Consider the following 21,118-nt stretch of genomic DNA (forward strand, 5'->3'; position numbering starts at 1 on the left):
TGGACTTAAAGGTGCAGTTCCACTTTTGTAACTAAATGCTAGTTAGACACATGGACCAAAAAGAATTTGAAACTTTGAAAAAAAATTTTTTCGTTCTCATCGTTTTGTACAAAATTCAGACAGACAGACCTACAAAGTCTAGATGTCATGCCCATCCCCAGGTCTCCACTGCTCTGGTACTGCTCACAAAAGCACTAGTGGCGGGTACGGGGGGGAGGGGGTGTTCTCATTATTCTCACCTTGCCTTGCTGTGCTACTGGTATTTAGCTGGTCCTTCATTCATACCTTACCCCTCTTGTCTCGAGTCCTGCTCCAGTATACTGACCTCGGCCTGCCTTAACAAAGATTCTGCCTTGCTCTTCTGTACGCCGTTCCTGCTGCTCCAGTGCCATGTTTTTGTACCCATCAAGAGCAACTGCTTGTTTTGCATAAGCGAAATGCCCCAACTATGCTTAGTGTATCTTAAATGTATTACCCCTTATTGCATCATGACTTCATGAGAAGTTTTTAATGGCACTTGGGCACATTGTTTTATAACTATGTTAATGTACCTCACTAGGAACACATATGACACTTTTGGCCATCTTTTTTTTTCATTTTTCTCAGTCACTTTAATTAACACAAATGCTGGTACAATGTAATATTTTAATAAATAAACGATAGAATGCTTCTGCTAGACCCGATCAAGCTTTCTGTTTTTCTGGCTGGTGCCATTTAAGAAAACTAATTTCCAATGACTGCAGCCAGATGTTTTTAGCTCTGTGCTCTGTAAAAAGCCAGTCCCATTAAATATGGTCCATGTAGAATTTAAATAATTAGGTTATGCAGTGGGGGATGGCTTCAACTTAATTTAATCATCCAAAGGATCGTTAGATCAGCTTTGTGTATAGAATGATCTGTATATACCGAAAAACTTCAAACATGTGGATAGTGTATATAATGGGGTGCTGTACAAGATGATTTCCCCATTTTCAGGGTACAGTGACACTAATCACCCTCCCCCCACACACAACCAAATGTTCGTTCAAATCCTTTTGCTTACCTTGAACTTACCTTAGACTTAAGAGGATTGGATTTCAAGAGTAATTAGCTTGTTTTGCTTATTTTTTTATCTTTTAATGCCATAAAGGGTGTTTGCCATAGTCTGTGGCACTATAACCAAATTTGTTTTATTAAATACTCCCCTTAAAAAGTAACAATGGGGATACTAAATATAAGTTATTCGTTTATGGTGTGTGTGTGTATTTCAGAAAAAAAAATGTTTACTTCTGCTTCCACTGTACATTCTGCCATGTATAGTTGTGTGAAAAATAAAGTAAACTCTCCTTGAATTCTTTGGTTTTATATATCAGGACATAATACCAATCTGCTCCTTAGCAGGTGTACAAATAACCTCAGATGATTACACTGTTTCATGATTTATTCAACAAACATAAAGCCAAAATATAGAAGCCATGTGTGAAAAACTAAGTATACCTTATGATTCAATAATTCGTAGGACCACTTTTAGCAGCAAATTGTTTTCTGTATGACTTTATCAGACTCTTGCATCGTTGTTGAAACATTTTGGCTCACTGTTCTTTACACCGTTGCCTCAGTTCATTAACATTTCCGGACATTTGTTTATGCACAGCTCTCTTAAGGGCTCCCCACAGTGTTTTAATTGTGTTGAGTTCTGTACTTTGACCAGGCTTAGTGCAACACCTTGTTTTCTTTTTCAGCCATTCTATTGTAGATTTGCTCATGTGCTTGGGATCACTGTTGCAAGTTCTGCCAAGCTCTAGCTGCTGCACATCTGACTCTAGAATACTTAGCGATACAGAGGACTTTATGGTCGACTCAATGACTGCAAGGTTCCCAGGTCCTGTGGCTGCAAAACAAGCCCAAATCAGCTTGGAATCATACAAAAACAATTAAAAATGTCCTGCAAAAAGTTCTACCATTCCATGCCTGAGTACTTGTGGATGCACTCAGGGTCCATCCCATTTTACCCAGGTGTGATCATATCTAAGACCCCAAACTGGTGTCTTTGCTTTGTTTTGGTTATTATTCCTGCTTTAATGTAGTTGACTCAGTTAAGTATATCCTTAAATAATGACAAGTCAAGGTTTCCATAAGGACCAATGTTAAACACTTTTTTTTAACCCCATTTTGGAACCCCCATTTTTTTCAGGACAAGAGGGGCTTTCTTTAGATACCATTATCTTGATCAGCTCATCTAAATTACTATTTAAAAAAAAAATGAAAATACATTTTTTGACTTTTATTTAAAAAATCTTTTACTCATTTACATAGACTAATTGGAAAATAGGTGAGATTTGTACTGAGATTGTACTGTAGTTATAGGGCAATAAGTACAAGCAGTTACTAACTGCTATTTCAAAACCATCTTTTTAAAATCCCCATTAAGAAAGTTCTTCATATGCTAATCAGGCTGCGTTTCTTTACCATAATTCATAATTATGTTTGTTATTAGCAAAGGTGGGGTACTCCAATTGGCTGTGCCACCCATTAATTGCCTTTCGGGGTTTGCCAAGAGCATATATAATGGTTGCTTTTATATCAGGGCCTTTCCCTATTTAAGTGTATTAAGGTCATCTACCTGGTGACTGGTATCAGGGATTTATTCAACATGGCACCATCTACAAAAGGATGAAAGAGCCATGTATGGGTTCACGACAATTATGTGTATGACATAAAGTCCGGAAGATTTCACATTCAAATGAATGATGTGCCCATCAGTGTAGGAAGCATTTAGAATTATCCATGTCTGGTGGATCCGGAAGTAAAGGACGGGCTTTGGTAAATGACTACATATTTGTAAGGCACACCCAACATTTGACCTCTCTTCTTGCATAATGCAGACTTATTCAGAAACACATCCCAACAATGTCCTGTAAAATGATAAAAATATATAAGCTGAAGCCAGAGATCAATGTATTTGTTAAAATATGCAAAATATCGTATTCTACTATCCAGCATGATGAACTGAATCATTTGCTTATAGCTCAAATATTACTGATTTTCTAAAGGGAACAGGGTTGCTAGACTGACTTGTCCTTGCTGAAAGTGGGAGCTAAATAAATAATTATCTTTTCTTCTTAACTCTATATTGTTCAAATTGTTTATGAAAATGACCTGCATTCAACAAATAAAGTGAACTGATTGATACATAATAACACAAGAAACAAGGCTGCTTACATGAAGGAAACATTTGTATCAAACTTATCAGAGAGGGGCCTCTGGCCCCTAGATTTTAGCAAATGTCTTTTAAGACTGTGTATGTGGGGGTTACCTATAGATTCCATGAGTATGACACTACTTTAACTGTATACGTTCCCATGAATTAATAGCTATGCTTTCAACTGAAAAGCTTGGCTACCACCCTTGGGTGGGTATACATGATACTTCTACCGCATTTACTAATGTAGAGATGGACCCTAGAGAGAAACAGTGGCATCGCTAGTGAGGGCTACTGGGGCTGAATCTCAACCTCATAGCCCCGAATGGAGTCTCCACTCCCAAAGTGGACTCCACTGCTATCAAATCTGCCATGGGCTCTAGCCCCGGATCTTATGAAGACCATGTCAAGAAATTAGGTCTATCCCCTAGTCTGTACTAAAAGCCACATCAATCCTTAGTAACAGAGCTTTTACACAGTTTACAGCCAAAATGCCTGTTATCTGTACAATACAGCGAAAGAAAAAAAGAACATGCAAGAACAGAAAAAAAAAATATTGATACTTAGTGGCTCTTTAAAAGGATGTATCTTCAGTTTAAAAAAAGCAACAAAACATTAATATGGAGAGAAAAATCATAACATCATAACCTGAATATGCAGCTCTCAATGGTTTTTAAACTAAAGAATGCTTAGCAATGGTAATATTTTATTCTAATAAATGCAGAGCCCATGTCTTCACTTGTGGTGACAGAGCGCCCTCTACCATGTCATTTTATTGCTAACACCGAGTACCAATCAAATAGTCCAACACCACCTCCTCTACATTTGTTACTCAGGAATATCACCTGCTAGAGATCTTCAGGTACTATAACTGTCCATACATTAACTGGCTAAAACTCATTTCCCGTTAAGGATAGTTGCTGGGACCTGTGTACCTGCAGTAGGTTAACCTCGCCGGCCATGTGTTCCATGACATACAGTTCTACACATGGCTGATCGGCACAGGTAACGTGCAATGTGTGAGATCTATAACTGGGTAACTGGTTTCTTTCATGAGTTTATCCCACATACTTAAGGAGCAACGGCTCAGCAATAAGTGAAACTTATGTGTGTCCAGGAAAAGCGCGGCTAACATGGTTAAGCTAACCAAACTTTGACAATGATACAGCATAACTCCCATTACTCTCACATACTTAATAATGCCTTTTCACACTCTTTCTAAGTCTTCTGTCACTGTCTCTGGGCAGTTCACACAGACTGTGGGCGCGGCTTCATTGCTATGTGCCGGCATATGACATCAAATCCCAATTGCTAGCATGGATAGCAAAGGATTAGGATCGGAGGTCTGCATTAGTAGATTGTAAACTCGCAAGAGCCAGGGCCCTATTCTCCTATGTGATTTTTAATTTCTACTGACTGTAACAGTCTACGGAATCTGCTGGCGCTATATAAATTTATGTAATGTCTGGCTCAGTATTTAGTGATGGGAGTTATGCTCTACTGTAGAGCATAACTCCCATCACTATATACTGAGACATACATTAACAGTGGCACAGCATAACTTCTATCACTATATACTGATTAAGACATTAACAGTTGTAAAACTAAACTCCTTTCACTTTATACTGAGCCTACCATATTAATGTCTGCCTTAGTATATAGTGATGGTGGTTATGTTACACTACCGTCAATCTTTGGCACAGTGAATAGTGATAGGAATTATGCTGTACCACCATCAGTGTCTGACTCAGTATATATTGTTAGGAGCTATTCTGTACCACCATCAATGTCTGTCTTAGTATATAGTGATGGCAGTTATGCTTTACCACAGTCAATGTCTGGCTTAGTATATAGTGATAGGAGTTATGCTGTACCATATCTGTTAAATAAATGATATTTATTTAAACTTATTTAATTTATTTTGAAGTTTTATTTTTCAGATTTCTATTTTTTTCCAGTTGACAGTTCACAAATTTGTGCAATAAATATTCTTGTCGACATTCATTTTTTTGTAGGTGTCCTTACATTTTAAAGTGTGGGTGGGTGCCACATACTCTAGGTATGCCCCTGAACCTAACCTGGAGAGCGAGCCTAGCTCAACTTTAGAAGGGACACTCAGCAAACTGGGCTGAGGCCTGGCTCAAACTCTGCACCGTGGGCCAGCTACTGCACCTCTACATTTTATCTCGTTCATATATGCGCATTGATTTAAAAAATACTATGTAATGCCTTTCTAAACATGCCCAAGACCCATTCATATTGCGCAACAGTTTAAATTGCTGTTTGGTTTTAGGAAATGTGGTTAAAACCTTGGTGGTGAGAGAAGAGTTTATGGAGACTTTTTGCAGTTTTGTTATGATTTATTAATAGCTATTTTCATAACAGAACAGTGTATTTTATTTACGCAAATGTATTTTATTGTTTCTCTATACATTATTGTGTCTTTTAGGGCTAAAATAAAAGAGGGACATAACCTTAGAGGGCTTCCCTATAGTGTAAATTAGGGTGGTCTAATGAAATACACTGTTTACTCATTGGGTCATGGAGGGTTAACTAAACACCCCACACTACACTACGCAGAACACTGTCCCTTTAATCGCGACGTCCCAACATGACAACCCACCTCCCTTCTTAGCAACCAAGAACACGCCCCTTCAGTGCATGCCTGCTTCCCTACATATCCCCGCCCACAGTCCAGACACCGCCTACGGCCTTTTCTAGCAGTTACTTCGAGCGCCGAGAGAAGCGCGTTGACGTCATTAACCCCTTCCTGGACGGGGCGCAGCGTTAATCGCTTCTAGCGATAGTTTCACCCGTACGTTGTGCCTACGAAAGGGTTAACAGACCAACGGCGGCAGATTCGGATAGGGCTGCGGGCTGGTAACTAAGGGAAGTGGTCAGCCAGGCTACGGAGGGGACACCGGCCAGCAGCTGATCGCACATTCACTCGCCTATTGATCTATCTTCCACCATGATGGGGCAGCCGGTAAGTCACTCATCATTTAATTCTGTATTATTATTATTTTTACTGTATTGTAATTATTTTATTACTTTGTAACTTTTTTTAATATTAATGTGCAGTTAACCCTGTGTTTCCTGTTTTGCTATTTCTTGCACGCCATAGGTGGAGGCCACTGTGCAGCTGTCCAGTTGTTAGCAACTATAGCTTTAGTTATGCTCACAAAGTGGATTAAATGAAATACCGCTGCATCTGGCTACAAGTGATGGGAGTGTAGTTCGTTGGCTGCTGCTGGACTGCTTCCTGTAGTCTCTAAAGCATTTATTAGTAGGCACGCAGGTTACCCAACTGTTAGTGACCTACAACTCCCACGTTTCTCAGCCAACCATTGGTATTTACTGGCTGAGGCTCTTGGGAGTTGCATTTATCAGCGGGCAATGAGCTGCTGGTTATCGAGAAGGATGGGTTATAATGGTAACTATGCAGGTCTTCAATATATCAGTATTTTGAACATTTTGGAATGGCCGCCAATGTCTGAAAATAACGGAAATTGTGCAAATGGGGAGAATAGAAGGATCACAAAATGGATCCCATTATTTAATAAACAGCACATATCATATGTGCCTGCGCTGATATGTTTTTAAGCTGATGATGAGACATAAAATGGCTTAGAAATTTTCAACGCTCGCGGGCTAGTGTGTAATATAATAGGTCGCCTTTGTGTGATTCCGTTAAATAATTGGTCGCAATCTGTTCATAAAATACTCAGGGGAGGGAGGGGTCCGGAGGAATAACAAAATAAGCGAGTGTGATTTATTTATCCGGTAAATATAAACAATGTTTGTTGGGAGACGTAAACATTTAGAGAATTGTTTACAGGCGTGTAGTATTTTGTAAACACCGTCTGATTGGAGAGATTTGGTACATCGTCTTTATAGTGGACAGATTGGTCCAGGAGAAGTCAGTCTTTAGTGAAAGGTGAGAGCTCTTATTGGGCCAACATAGAAACAGATGTGGAGTCACAAGCTTTTGGGACCCCTGAGGTCTCTTCTTCAGAAGCCCATGTAACTTTACATCTTTATTGACTCATCTAGACCGTGATCTGTTGCACAAAGAAAAATATCACTTTACAATATGCCAAATCTGCCCATAATAATTCCAAGCTCTAGAAACAAATCTCACATCGCACCCCAGATCACTGTTTATTGAATCGACCCCAGATGTGTTGGGAAAATTCACCAACTTTATACATCGGACCACAAGCACCGGTGACCAAATTTTAGGGGTTGATGTCGTGAGATGTGTTCCTCAGTTAGTATTCCTGGTCTATATGCGGAAAAATAACTCATTACCGTAGGTTGTGCCGCCATAGAACTGATCTCCCACTACACCAAGGGGTACAATGGCTTCCTTTACACCGCCAGATTCTATACGAGGTCTGATCCTACAGCCACATTGGCTCAATAAATGATAACTTCAACTGGGTTAATACAGTTGTATCCATTAATGATTATTTCTACACCAACTGGAACATCTACATATAGGTTCTAGAAGAACCGATTCAGGCAGAAACATTTATGATATCCCCTGCACTGCATTATTTATCATCCTGACTTCACACGTGGTGGACCACATCAGAAACGTCACCTACAATGACGTTATTCAAAGTTTAAGAGCCCATATAGGAAATATACGTCTGTAGTGTCACTGTTTAACTTGCAGTATCTATAGTGTCACAGGAGGGCGCCATGGAGCAGTAAGGATTTCAAACTGGCATCCATCCGAAATATCCTGTATATAGTTACGCCGGCGGATAATAAATGGTCGGCTAATCTTAGCCATCCATTGTGCGGGAGTGCTAAAGTTTTATGAAGTAATACTGTAAAAACTCACATTGTTCTTGTTCTAGAGTCACCAGAAGCGTGATTGTGTATTCCAAGCATACAAAAAGTGATATGTGCTTCAGTTTTTATTAGCACTCTAATGTACAGCTAGATAGAAAAGTTCCAAATTTTGCACTATTTACTTAAAAACGTATTTTTGTTATTTAAATTTTTTTCCACATATCTTTTAGGATGATCCTTCCCTGGAAAGGCATTTTAAGGGCCACAGAGATACAGTCACCAGTGTGGATTTTAATCCAAACATGAAGCAACTTGGTAAGTTTAGAGGCTTTCACGACACAGCACATGTTCTACCAGGACGATCTGGAATTCATTAAAATGTGAGATTGTCCTGTGTTTTAGTTCTATTATTTCTCCTCTTTTTATAGCAAGTGGTTCTATGGATTCCTGTTTGATGATCTGGAACATGAAACCTCAGATGCGAGCGTATCGCTTCGTTGGCCATAAAGATGCCATCCTGTCCGTGGAGTTCTCACCTTCAGGGCACCTCGTAGCCTCTGCATCCCGAGATAAAACGGTCCGTTTGTGGGTTCCTAGTGTGTAAGTATAATACGTGTTTAATTCCTCTACTTTACCAAAATAACCTATTCTTCCTTCTTCTGTTTTAAAGGACACTAACACACGTTCCCTTCTTATTTTATCTTTAATATTAGAGTAAAACAACCTTGATATTGATATTATAACAGCTCTTCTTTAAGTCTTCACTGCAGCTGATGCTAAACTACAACTGTCACTATCCTCAGCCAGTAATTGGTTGGGCTCATACAGGCTGAGGATCATTGGAAAGGTAGTTGAACAGCCTAAGTGCTACATGATTGCTAGTTTTGCTGAACTCAACTGAGTAAAATCTCTTATGAAAGGAAACCGTTTAAGCAAATCTCATTTTTAACAGAGATAAACAGACATGGGCCGACACATGATAAGTTGGCAGCGGTATAATCGCTAACCAATTGTTTCGCCCTAAAATTGAATTCACATGTCTTCTTTCTCTAAGATGTGGCTCTAGGAAATGTAGTCATGTGTCCATTCTATGGAAACATCAGTACGCCCAATTGGTAAACTTTTTCTCTGATGCATGACTCCACCTAGAACAGAGAAATTTTTACAGATGAAAATATTTTTTTTTATCATTATCATCACAAAAAAATGACACTTTAAGTGGAGCACCTTCCCAGTTGGGGAATGGTTAGAGAACATCTTGAGGGCCCCAGATGCCCCAACGTGTAGCCAAACAACAGACCTTAAAGAGTTTGTAGACATCAGTTACTTTCTTGCTTTGGTTATTGATTAGTCACTTTGACGTGCCCTAAATTCCTTGAAAAGTAGACTAATGGTTATCTTTCTTATGCATAAGAACCTTATCACAGTTGATTGTATAAACAGGCAGAAGATAGTCGGATCATTTTCTGGTCCTGAGTTTAACAGCAGTTGTATCTTTTTTTTTTTTTTTTTCTAGAAAAGGAGAATCCACGGTGTTCAAAGCCCACACAGGAACCGTCCGAAGTGTTAGTTTCTCCAGCGATGGCCAATCCTTGGTTACTGCTTCTGATGACAAAACGGTGAAAGTGTGGACTGTCCACAGACAAAAGTTTCTGTTCTCTCTGAACCAGCATATAAACTGGGTGCGCTGTGCCAAGTACGTATGAGAGGCTATAACCATGTTCCATGTATCGTGGCTAGACTTATCTGGAATGAAAGGGAAGCTACAGTGCCCCACGTAGCCCCACAATTAAAGAATGCAAATGAAAGTACTTTCTAAGTATTTTTAAAATGAAGTCTTGTAAGGTAGGGTCCTTGTTAGCCCCTTTGGTGCAACCATCACTGGGGCATGGCTAGCAGAGAGAATAGAGATGTCTTCTACTAAATGTTTCTACTACAAGTCAAGGGGCCGAGAGCCTGGGGAAGAAGGCAAATGAACAAAGGAGGATTTCGATGATCCCTCCATGCCTTTACAACAGAGCTTATTGTCTGATTTGTGCATTTTGCTAACAGAGGTGCAGTTTCTGGTTATTGGGTTTTCTTTTGAACAAATCCCACGTATTCTGAGGTCACACATGTGCACCATCCCCACATAAATTATTGAACATTGTATGTCTAGAAGCACACTATTTCTGCAAGTTAAAGTGGCTAAAAGCTCATAGTTACAATGGAGTTTGAGTTGGCTCCGCTCCGGAGAACCAATACTGACGCAACGTAACTACCTTTCTGGATTTAGCAGTGATTCTAGTTTTTCCTTGAATTTTAACCCATTATCTTGTGGAGCGTAGTGTGGGTTGTAAGTGGGTCCTAAACTGACGTGGTCAAACAGCCCCTAGGTGTTTTTAGCTAGGATGGCTGTATGGACAACCTTTGAAGGTTTGTCTGGCCAAGGGATGTTGGTGAAGAACTGTGCCTTAGAACCAATGGCTTTCTGATTCAGTGTATTTGTCTTGACCCAGCTAACCTTGCCAAGGTCATTGAAGTGACTATGAACATCAGATTGGTGTAAGATGTGTACATCTCCCTCTTTGATCAGCATTTGCAGCTGCCAGCATGCCAGTCTGCCCTTCTCATATCTGACATTTTTTTTGTATACTAACCAATTTCCAGGAAAACCAGATAAAGTAACTTCAGATATTTACATAAATTGTAAAAGAAAACATCTAGCTCTTGAACGTTGCAGTAAGTAGCAATTACTGAAACATTCAGTTCCACCCCTTCCCAAATAATTATAGCCAAATACTCCTGGGCTGTAATTATATCCTACCACACATGTGGCTCGTGAGCCGACATGTTTCCACACAGCTGTTGGCGTTATGGGTAAAGATGCATGGATTCCATCAAACCCTTATAACTATAGCATAAAAAGCTGGGTCACAATAATAATAGAAAAAAATCAAACTGGTTCAATAGCGTTTAAGATTTTAAACAGGGTCCCAGGGAGCCCCCCCCCAAACAATGACTTTGTAAGTATTTTCATATGCCTTCTATTGACCTACAAAAATAAATAGAAAAATGCTTAGCTTAGGGAGAAGCTGCAGCTCCCTATATCCTCCGTGGTTGCCAGTCGGTGGCAGGAAAGTGGTCCTACTGAAATCAAGGGGAATGTTTACCAAGCATGTGCACAGGGGTCTCGTTATAATCGACTGGCGATAAGTATATCATGTGTAAGGAGATGTGTTCGGCCAAGTACACCTCCTCCACAGCAAAGTAGCTGGGGTGTAGGGAACGGGGCTAACAGATATGGGGGGATTCTGCAGCATTCCCCCCACGCATTTAAAAGGGGGACACCATGAAGATTTAAAGGGACCTCAGCTATTATATGCATCAGTGTGGATACATAAAATCTCCTCTTCATATACTTACTTACCGATTTTTATTTTTTATTATTATTATTTTTTTTTAACTCGCTGTATTTTACCTACAACTTGGAATAGACTCCACTCCTTTTCATGATTGGTTCATTTTTTATTTTTATTGTATTGTCATTTGTTACTGATACAGAATTTTGGGGAGAGAACAGCATTTTTGTGTGTTAGCTATATTATGTTCTATGGTAGGTATATTGTAGGTTTTACAATGGATTTAAATAGGTATTAAGTACTTAATTCTCTATAGCCTTTGCCACTGTACATAAAAAGGCTAAATCATATCAATATATGTGAAATCACACCAACGCCTATATAATTCCATGATTTTTGTTCTCCCTGTTAGGTTTTCTCCAGATGGAAGACTCATCGTGTCCGCAAGTGATGACAAGACCATAAAACTGTGGGACAAAACCAGCAGGGAATGCATACATTCTTTCTGCGAACATGGAGGGTACGGAATTATGTTTAATTATTTTTCATTTGCACAGGGAGCAGCCTGGGAGAAAATTGGAATCACTGCAAAAAAAATGTTTTCATTCATATCAGATTATTGCTATTATGATTTTTTAATGTATTTTATAAATATGTAACCTATTTTCAAAACACTATTTTTTTTGTTGTTGTTTTAAAAAGTAAATATTGCAGTGAATCATAATGTTTATGGGCATCCGCAGGCATCCCCCTACCGGATTATAAAGCGGCCAGGCATTTCACCCTACCTTTTGAATTGCAGGTTTGTGAATTATGTTGATTTTCATCCGAGTGGTACCTGCATAGCTGCTGCGGCAACAGACAACACCGTGAAGGTGTGGGATATTCGGATGAATAAATTAATCCAGCATTACCAAGGTATGATGCGTATAAAATGAACTGCCTGACTCCACTTCTGTTTGGCCTTCATTATGTTTGTTCACAAAGGCACTAATTATTATGTTCCGTGTACATTGCTTGTTCTGAACCGCATCAATGCCTCATTCATATCCTTTACTAGAGACCTGGTAATACTATACAGAGCTTGAAGTCCATTGGGATACATTGAATTCCAGCTCACCATAATGTTTGTCGGCAGATAAGAACCATTTGGCCCATCCAGTCTGCCATTTCTCCTAATGTAAAGACTCCAAAGTAGAGCCCTGCGTGGGACTGCTTTTTTAATCCCGCCCGCTCCCGCAATGTGGGTGTTCCGCTCCCGCCACATTTGTGGCCAATCCCGCCGGCTCCCGCCCACCTCCTTACCTGAACTGCAGATTTCCCACGCAGTCCCGCAAGGCTGCCCTCGAGTTGTTCCCTCACAGCATCTCTTCTCTTGCTCCGCCCAGGAACAAGGCGGAGTCACGGGAAGTGACGTCACATCACGTGACTCCGTTTTGTTCCTGGGTGGAGCAAGAGAGGAGACGCTGTAAGGGAGCAGTGAGAAGGCAGCCTTGCGGGATTACCGGGACCCGCAGGTACAGTGCCTGACTGCCCGCGCCCGCAACTTTCATGGCGGGACCCGCGGGACCCTCCTCGCAATGCAGTCCTCTACTCCAAAGTCTTCGGTTCAGTTCCTTCACTATATTAGCCTCTAAGAAACACTGAAATACTGACAGCCAATGCCTCATTAATATGGGGCTGGAATTAAATCCCAAACAATTCTAAACTAAACAAAAGAAAATAAGAAAAATCCGACACGCGTTTCGCTGGCAAGACGCCAACTTTCTCAGGGGAAGCATCTTGCTAGCGAAACGCGTCAGGTTTTTCTGCTTTGTACTTATTAAAGAATAGGGCGGCTCACTCCGTTTAGGAACTGATGCCTCACTGGTGATTGCGATAACTGGTTACGCTATCCGCAATACTTCATAGCAGTGTAACCACACATATAATTATCGCTTTTTAGGCAGGACTTCAATGGGGTTGAATGCAAACCATACTATATCATGCTCATCCTACCCTATGCTTTATCCTGAGTTTATTTCTCTTTACCTTTACAGTTCCTCCAACCCTTCACTAGTGAGTGGTGCTAGTTTAATGCTTTTTTGGGGAATTGATTCATTCTAATTGTTTAATTAAAGGATAACTTTTAGTTAATGTTCTTATTGTCCTTTGTTTGCCTTAGAACTGTATTAACCTCTGCTACTTCTGCTGGGAGATGTTTCCACTTATCTACCACCCCTCAAAACTATTTGAACCAGAATATTTTAGCCCAAATAACATATTCTTATCTCTTAAACCACTCATCCACCAGTCACATTGTGGAGTGCCAACCCAGGCAAGCTTATCTTGCGAGAATGTGTAGGTCAATTGGCGGGTCTACTCTTTGGAAATCCTACTGATTTAACTATGCATTTTACAGGGCTAACCCAGTGACGTTGCAAGAAAAGATAACTGGGGCTGGCCGTTCATAAACTATGTGCTCTCGTGCCTTAGTGAATAAACCCTATAATCCCATTCCCTGAGCTAAGATGTTTGTTCAATGAATTACTGGCTAAAACAGGGGTGTCCAACCTGCAGCCCTCTAGCTGGTGCAGGAGTACATCTCCCATAATGCTCTTTGAGCTCAGGGGCTGGCTGAGAAGGATGGGAGATGTAGTCCTGCAGCAGCTGGAGGGCCGCAGGTTGGACACCCCTGGGCTAAAACATTTAACCCTTTCACCAACTGTGTACTCTGGCTTCAAACAGCTGCCCCATCTGCTGCAAAACTGGGCAGAGATGGGCCTTCTGGGCAAATGGACATCCGATGCGCCGTCACTCAATGGGCTGGTAACGCTATGGAGGTCTTTGTCCAGCGGGTCACCATGTGTAATGCGCAGACAGAAAGAGTGCTCGGTGTTGAATGTTCCGTTTGACTTTTGTTGTTGTATTCGCAGTGCACAGCGGAGTGGTAAACTCCTTATCCTTTCATCCATCTGGAAACTACCTCATCACCTCTTCAAATGACTCAACCCTTAAGATTCTTGATTTACTGGAGGGTCGATTACTATATACACTTCACGGCCATCAGGTGAGGGGGGTGCTTTGCCTCACATTATTATATGTATATATAGTGATTATTTTCATACTGTATAACGTTGCAGAAGAAAAAGTCCTAAAGAGCTGTCCTACTTTTTATCTTTTACCTCTGCCTTTGTACGCTGCAGTCGGCTGACAGATAAGTGAACAGGCTGCTTGGGTTTCACTTTACAGATCCGTGGAGAATGTGGGCATGACTGCCCCTTTAAATGGAATCCTATTCTCACTTCAAGCCAACAAATCTTTTTGTAGTGTAAAGACAATTGAAAGGCTATAAAGAATGGAAACCGTTGTCTGCGTACTAAAGTGACCAATTTTCGGAGACCCTTAACCCCTTAATGACAAAATGCATTGTTTTCAATGGGTTTAGGGACCACAGGTCCTTCTAGATCAAACCATTTTGGGATGGCTGACAACCCCAAGGGTAAGCCATAATGGTTGCCCGAAAAACAAACCTTCCCATCTCCCATAATGCTCTTTCAGCTCAGGGGCTGGCTGAGGAGTATGGGAGATGTTGTCCTGCAGCAGGTTGGATGGCGACAGGTTGGATGCCCCCTGCCTTAGTAGGTCATGGAGAACGTTTCACTGGCAATAAACTATTGGGGGTGGGGGCTTCCAATCCATTGCTGTAAGGTCCAGGATTGAGCTCTGTTTGTGACAATGGCATGTTGGCCCCCTGCACATACTAATGTGCCATTGGTTCAGAAGGTGCGGGGCCGAATAGATGGGGCTTCAAGGAGAAACGGATGTCTAAAAAATTGTTGCTTTAGACATCTAGGGTTTTTCCCCTTTCATTCCTCTTCCTTTTACGAGGCTCTAATTCTTGTTTGTACTCCAGTAATAACAGTTTTCCCATAACTTTGCAAATAGTTCTGTATAGCTTCCCAAGATTTCTACTGTGGTCACAGTCACGTTACACGCGTGTCAATCTGTAGACACGACTTTGGGATCATTTCATGAAAATACAGACAAAACAAATTAGGAAGCTTTTCTTGTTACTGTATATGTACATACGGTATATATTTTCACACAACTAAATAGGAATGAGGTATAAATAATATATATATATATATATATATATATATATATTAGAGAGAGAGTAGAGGTTGTAGCCGTATTAGTCCAGTGGTGTCAATATCAAATAACAGATGGAATAAGTATCTTGTGATAATACCTTTTTTATTGGACTAACAGAATTTTGGAATGACAAGCTTTCTGTTAGTCCAATAAAATAGGTATTATCACAAGATACTTATTCCATCTGTTATTTGATATATATATATATATATATATATATATATATATATATATATATGATGTGTGTGTATTAGTGCATACATTACCATTGTGTAAAGCTAACGGGTTGAAATAACCAATATTTGACACCCGCCAGTTTGTTTTTGTTCTCCTTTCTTAACGTTTTTCTCACGCCAATGTGTCCTTATAAGTCCAGATTTCAATATTTGTACATCCACAGATATTTTTAACCGCTATACAGAGCTGCCTGCGTGTATAGTTTCCATACATAACGTCAGTATGCAGGGCTGCTCGTACGTGCCTATTCACATGTAGTAAGGACACCGCAACTCATTAACCCCTTTGCTACATACTGTAAAAGTCGTAGAAGAATTTATAAAAAGGCTTGTTTATTTTTTATCCTTAACTTTCCTTTACGACCTTCCTTTGTGCGCCTTCGTTTTGTATCACTCTAATCTGTCCTGAAGTTTTGTCCCCTTTCCTCGCCCACCCTCACCAATGTGCATAATTTAAAAAAAAAAAAACCCCCAAAAAACACACACACTTACCTGAGGTAGAAATTCCAGCTGACGTCGTCCTCTTTGGTCACACGAGTCTTGCCACTGATTTGTTGCTTGAAGTAGACACTCCGTGGGGCGAGAATGTTCGCGTGGGGTAAAGCGGTCTATTCACTAAAGAAAGTTATCAAGACGGTGACGAAGGTTTTCAGCTCCTTGACTTCACTATCCATTATGAAGCTCCAACCCCTGTGAGCTTGGCTGGCCCTGTGTAATATATAGCTATATCTGCAAGGCTCAGAAAATACATTTTCAGATGTTCAAACCATAACTCTTTTGCCAACTCTCCCTTTTGTTTATATTATGCACTTTTTTTGCTGCTCCTGTTTTTATTTTGCCGTATTAACAGTTTTCTTCTTGCAAGTAAAAAAAAAAAATTAAAAAAAAATGATATATATATATATATATATAAGCACTAAACTCTTTAATATGTTCTTCATTCTTCACTAATGAGGTAGTTTGGGCAGTAGGTTTAATTTGCGTAAAATATTCCATTGATTACTAGTAGCTCTGCCCGTGCTGCTGCTGTTCTATTTAAAAAATAATTTTTGTTGTGTAATATGTTAATCTTTTGTTTTTGCGTGTGAAAAAAAATAAATATTTTTTTCATTGCTTACAGGGTGCAGTTAGTTGTGTCAAGTTTTCAAGAGAAGGAGACTTTTTTGCCTCTGGTGGGTCGGACGAACAAGTAAGTTGTTACTTTGCTGGTAACTTGTGTTTAAAGACACAGTAAATGGTTACACTCAGCAAAATAAACTCATTTAATATATACTCATTTAATATATATATATATATGTGTGTGTGTGTGTGTTTCTTTCTAGGTATCTAATGAGTAATTTTCCATGATGTGGCATTGTCTCAAACGTAATAGCAGCTCTCGGTTTACAAGCTGTTGTTCACGATGTTAAGTAACCGCATGAGACGCTCCCACACCCCGTCTAGTATCTTCTTATCTCCTGATGGTCACTGCGGTGGGGGAAAGTTTATGGTTCTCCAGGGCTTCTCACTAATATCTGAAATCTCTAGTGGACTACAAGTGCTGCGGTGCAGCGGCACATTTACCTTAGGGGCTGCCCTAGGCCTATGTGCATACCTGGGAACTCTGGCTCCAGCTACCCAGGCCGGGAATGAACTATAGAGGCTGTCAACCATAGTCGGCCTAGCCCAAAATATGCCACTTTTGTGGTTTAATGTTGAGGGGCAGTTAATTCTTAAAATATTTTAGTAAATAGATGGAATACATAAACATCACACATTATAAATCCAAATGAACCCCTTATGGGCGTACCAGTACATCCAGGCAACCCTTGCTAAGAAGGCCCATTAGGATGTACTGATTTTGTTGCAGGGACATCTCCCTGCCAATGCACAGCAGATCAGGAGATCAGACTCCCCCTGTCAGCAGAGCAGGCCGGCCAATTGTGTTTAACGGTGCTCGGCACAAGCAAGAGTACGCTGTCACAAATAGAATGCCTGACACCTGCCGAAAGGTCACTGAAGGACAGTCGAGACCCAGCAGGGTCTGTCAATGCCCTGCAGGGATCACCGGTTGCGCCCCCTGCTGGCTGATCGCACACAATGCAAGTCTGTGGAGCCCTGCTTGCTGATCACAGTGTGATCAATACAGGGAAGATAGATGGAACAGAGAGAGAAGTGTTTTTCCCTCTTTCCACAAGGGAAAAAGTAAAAAAAAATAATATATATATATATATATATATATTAAACAAAAAAAATAAACGGTGGCATTGTAGTCCCTATGCATATTGCACTAGTAACTTTACAGAAAAAAGCACTAATTCTACCCTAGCACTACATTTAAAAAGTATAATCTCCCCCCATTTAATACCCCCAAATCCCTAAAGCCAAAAGTATTCAAAATAGTACCCTACAGTGTACAATGTAAGAGATGTATGTGGCCATCTAGAACATAAAAATATGTATGTGGGGTATGTAATTAGAATTGGTAGCTTTAGATGGTTTTAATATAATATCCCTTACTCTTTTGGGGTGAATGGGTTAATAGAAGGAATAATGTTGTTTTCCATTAACATACATGTCGGAAATACTGGACTGGTTTGCTAATTTTCAAGTTGGTTCGTGGTTCTTCACCACGGAAACTGGCGGTTTAACCCACTGTGTGCCACATCCTGAAGTGTACTGTATTTTTGTGTGATTTATGGGTCGTTAACAATATTTTTTTTATATTTACACCTTTAAATTATTTTCTGCCTATTTTATTTTTAAAAACGGGGCCCAATGATTCTCAGAAATAAATTAGTTGGAATCTATTAGCCGTTTTATCAGTGTTTTGTCTCGTTTTCTACAAATAAGATAATCGTGGGACATTTTGTGTGTTCGGGTAACCTGATGCAGTCTGTTTATGAACCTGACAAACGGTGTCCTTGTAGTTAATTGCCCTTAACGTCTCAAATTGCTTTTCTCCGAATCCACTGTGCAATATGTAATATATTTCGGAGCACGCTCTTTAGCCAGCGCAGATTATATATAATATGCCGTTTCCATACGAGTGCTGTGCGGAGATTGTAAAAGCTATATGTTGCCTCGGGCGTGAGATACAACGGAGATTACTAAAGTTTCATTCTAACCTAGTGATTGAGGGCTGCACGGTCTTTTGTCGCAATCTAATTTTAAATAATTGAATAGCACGTTTATAATTAATTAAGGACGGCCAACATTCCTGGCTGTCGTCACAATCTGGGCCTCAGAGATTCTGTGTCAACATGGAACACCCAGGTTACTTTGTGGCACATGGCTTATAAACCCTAAATAAACATGGCATTCCGTAATGACATGGGGAGCTTAAAGGGACAGCAACAAAAAAGATGGGGAACAGAACAGATCATCGCTGCTTATATTAAATACATAAAATTTCAATATTTTCTCTCTCTCCCCACTTATATTTTTTATTTAAAAACAATCACAAGAGAAAAAATATTATTATATTTTTTATAGCTAAGGTCAATATTTTACCTAATTACCCATTTTGTTTATTAATAAATAAAACTCGGTTGCCCTTCTCCATCTTAACAAATGTTCTTTTTCATTTACAGGTAATGGTTTGGAAAACCAATTTTGATTCAACCAGCTATACAGACTTACTCAGCCACAAGCAACACAATATATTTGTTAGCGGATCAGATAGCAAACCAGTGGGTCAGCTGAAAGAAGCTCGGCAATCAATCACAAATGAAGACATATGTGAGGTCAGGTGTTATGGTGGTTTTTCCCTTATTTTATTGGGCAGATTTGACTTTGCTTTTAATAAAACCACGTAAAAATATTTATGTAGTTGAATAAGGAAGTTATTTTTAGGTCTAACTTTTGGCTCATTTTGAACTGCTTTAACATTGACCATGTTTTCCCAACAGTCTGCTGACCTAAGGTCTCTAGACACTCATTCCATCGTTGAAGAAAGAGGTCCTACTACATTACAAGGTGCTACTACATTAAAGTCCTATGCCCCCGAGTACCAGAAAAACTCAGGAGATGCGGGTAATCTCCACAACATTACAAACACCCTGGAACATATTGTTGGACAACTAGATATCCTAACCCAGGTAAAGTTAAACAAATTATGGGGAATGATCTAAAAATATAATACAAGGACCCTCTCATAAGTGAAACCTGCATAAAAGGTAATATGCAACAGGGTTTTTTCCTTTTTTTTGTGGACATTGGGAAGTCTTTATAAACAATAATTGTGTTTTAAGTTCCACAATGGAAAGATTTGGAACGTCCCTGTTGACGTCACACATTTAGGTTGTATACCAGCATAAAGTCCTAAAGACAGAATCGAAAACATTTGTCAGGTAGCCTTCATTTGTTTTTAGTTGCCCGGCCACGTGGGATTTGCCAAGTGTAATTCACAAGTACTATGAAAATATTTGCTCCTATAACAAGCTTGAGTAAAAGTGTCAATTGCATCAATACAGGGAACTATTGCTTGGAACAGAGCGTAGCTGTGTGTCTGTCCCGGGAACCAATGGGCCCATATAATGGTATAATATAATAATTTAAATTCCAAATGGGACAAGGAGATACAGATTGCTTAAAGTATGTTTTTTAACAAAAAAAAAAACTGTCTTGCAATTTTATAATGTCCAATCTCCATAGTGTCATTAATCTTGTGGGAATCACTATACCAATCGGTGTGATATGGAGCTGATAAGTGTAGAGATTCCTGTTAGTGTGGAAAAGCAGCTTTAATTAAATTTTTAGGATTTTTATACGTTTCTCAGCATCTGGCTCCTTAGGTACGGAACTTTTTTATGGGACGGCTGCTCTCCTATGGTGGCAGTTTTCTTGTATACCTGGCTCTGTGATCACTGCTGATTTTACTAATGTAAGCTTATTTATGCTATCAGTTTAATAAATATCACTCATATTGCTGTAAAAATTGGTTGTAGTCTGTAAAATGTGGATATTACAGTCTTGGTTTCTGCCTGTGTGGAATATTCTGGTGGCCTTTCCAAGTAACCATTTGTTAAAGTGTACCTTATGTACAAATAATAGAGGATAATTCATGGTGTTGCTTTTGAGAAGTACTCATTTGAGGTTTTTTTTTTCTTCTTCCTTCCCCACAGACTGTAGCCGTTTTGGAACAGCGACTTTCCCTAACAGAAGACAAAGTAAAGGAATGCATTGAGAAGCAGCAGGTTGCTTTTTCCCAGAGCCACAGGGATTCAAAGAAGCCGTAGTTGAATTGTGGAAAAATTACTGTATATTTATAAATTTTGTATTTTAATAAAATTTGAATGTTTGTCTAAAAATTTGTATTTTTTTTTTTTAGTCTACGATATAATTTCATCTTGAAATGGCTTCACTAGGGACAGGGTTAATCAGCTGTTTAGGCAGGGCACATAGGGGTAGGCTAGTGCCACACTGGCTTGCGTTGGAGATAA

The 21,118-nt window shown here is 39.7% G+C and overlaps 1 protein-coding gene across 1 annotated transcript; it reads left to right on the forward strand.

Moving 5' to 3' along the window:
- The first annotated feature begins 6,152 nt into the window (after positions 1–6,152).
- LOC149285449 (POC1 centriolar protein homolog A-like) lies at positions 6,153–20,914 on the forward strand. The gene is made up of 11 exons (XM_089495374.1): positions 6,153–6,167; positions 8,215–8,299; positions 8,413–8,584; positions 9,501–9,680; positions 11,738–11,845; positions 12,128–12,243; positions 14,241–14,374; positions 16,816–16,884; positions 19,268–19,420; positions 19,586–19,774; positions 20,801–20,914. The coding sequence occupies exons 1-11, from the start codon at positions 6,153–6,155 to the stop codon at positions 20,912–20,914; spliced, it is 1,335 nt and encodes a 444-aa protein (XP_089351500.1).
- The last annotated feature ends 204 nt before the right edge of the window (positions 20,915–21,118 follow it).

This window comes from Sceloporus occidentalis, unplaced genomic scaffold (assembly GCF_023333645.1).
Source record: "Sceloporus occidentalis isolate IW3139 unplaced genomic scaffold, rSceOcc1.0.p SCAF_79, whole genome shotgun sequence".
NCBI classification, from domain to species: domain Eukaryota; kingdom Metazoa; phylum Chordata; class Lepidosauria; order Squamata; family Phrynosomatidae; genus Sceloporus; species Sceloporus occidentalis.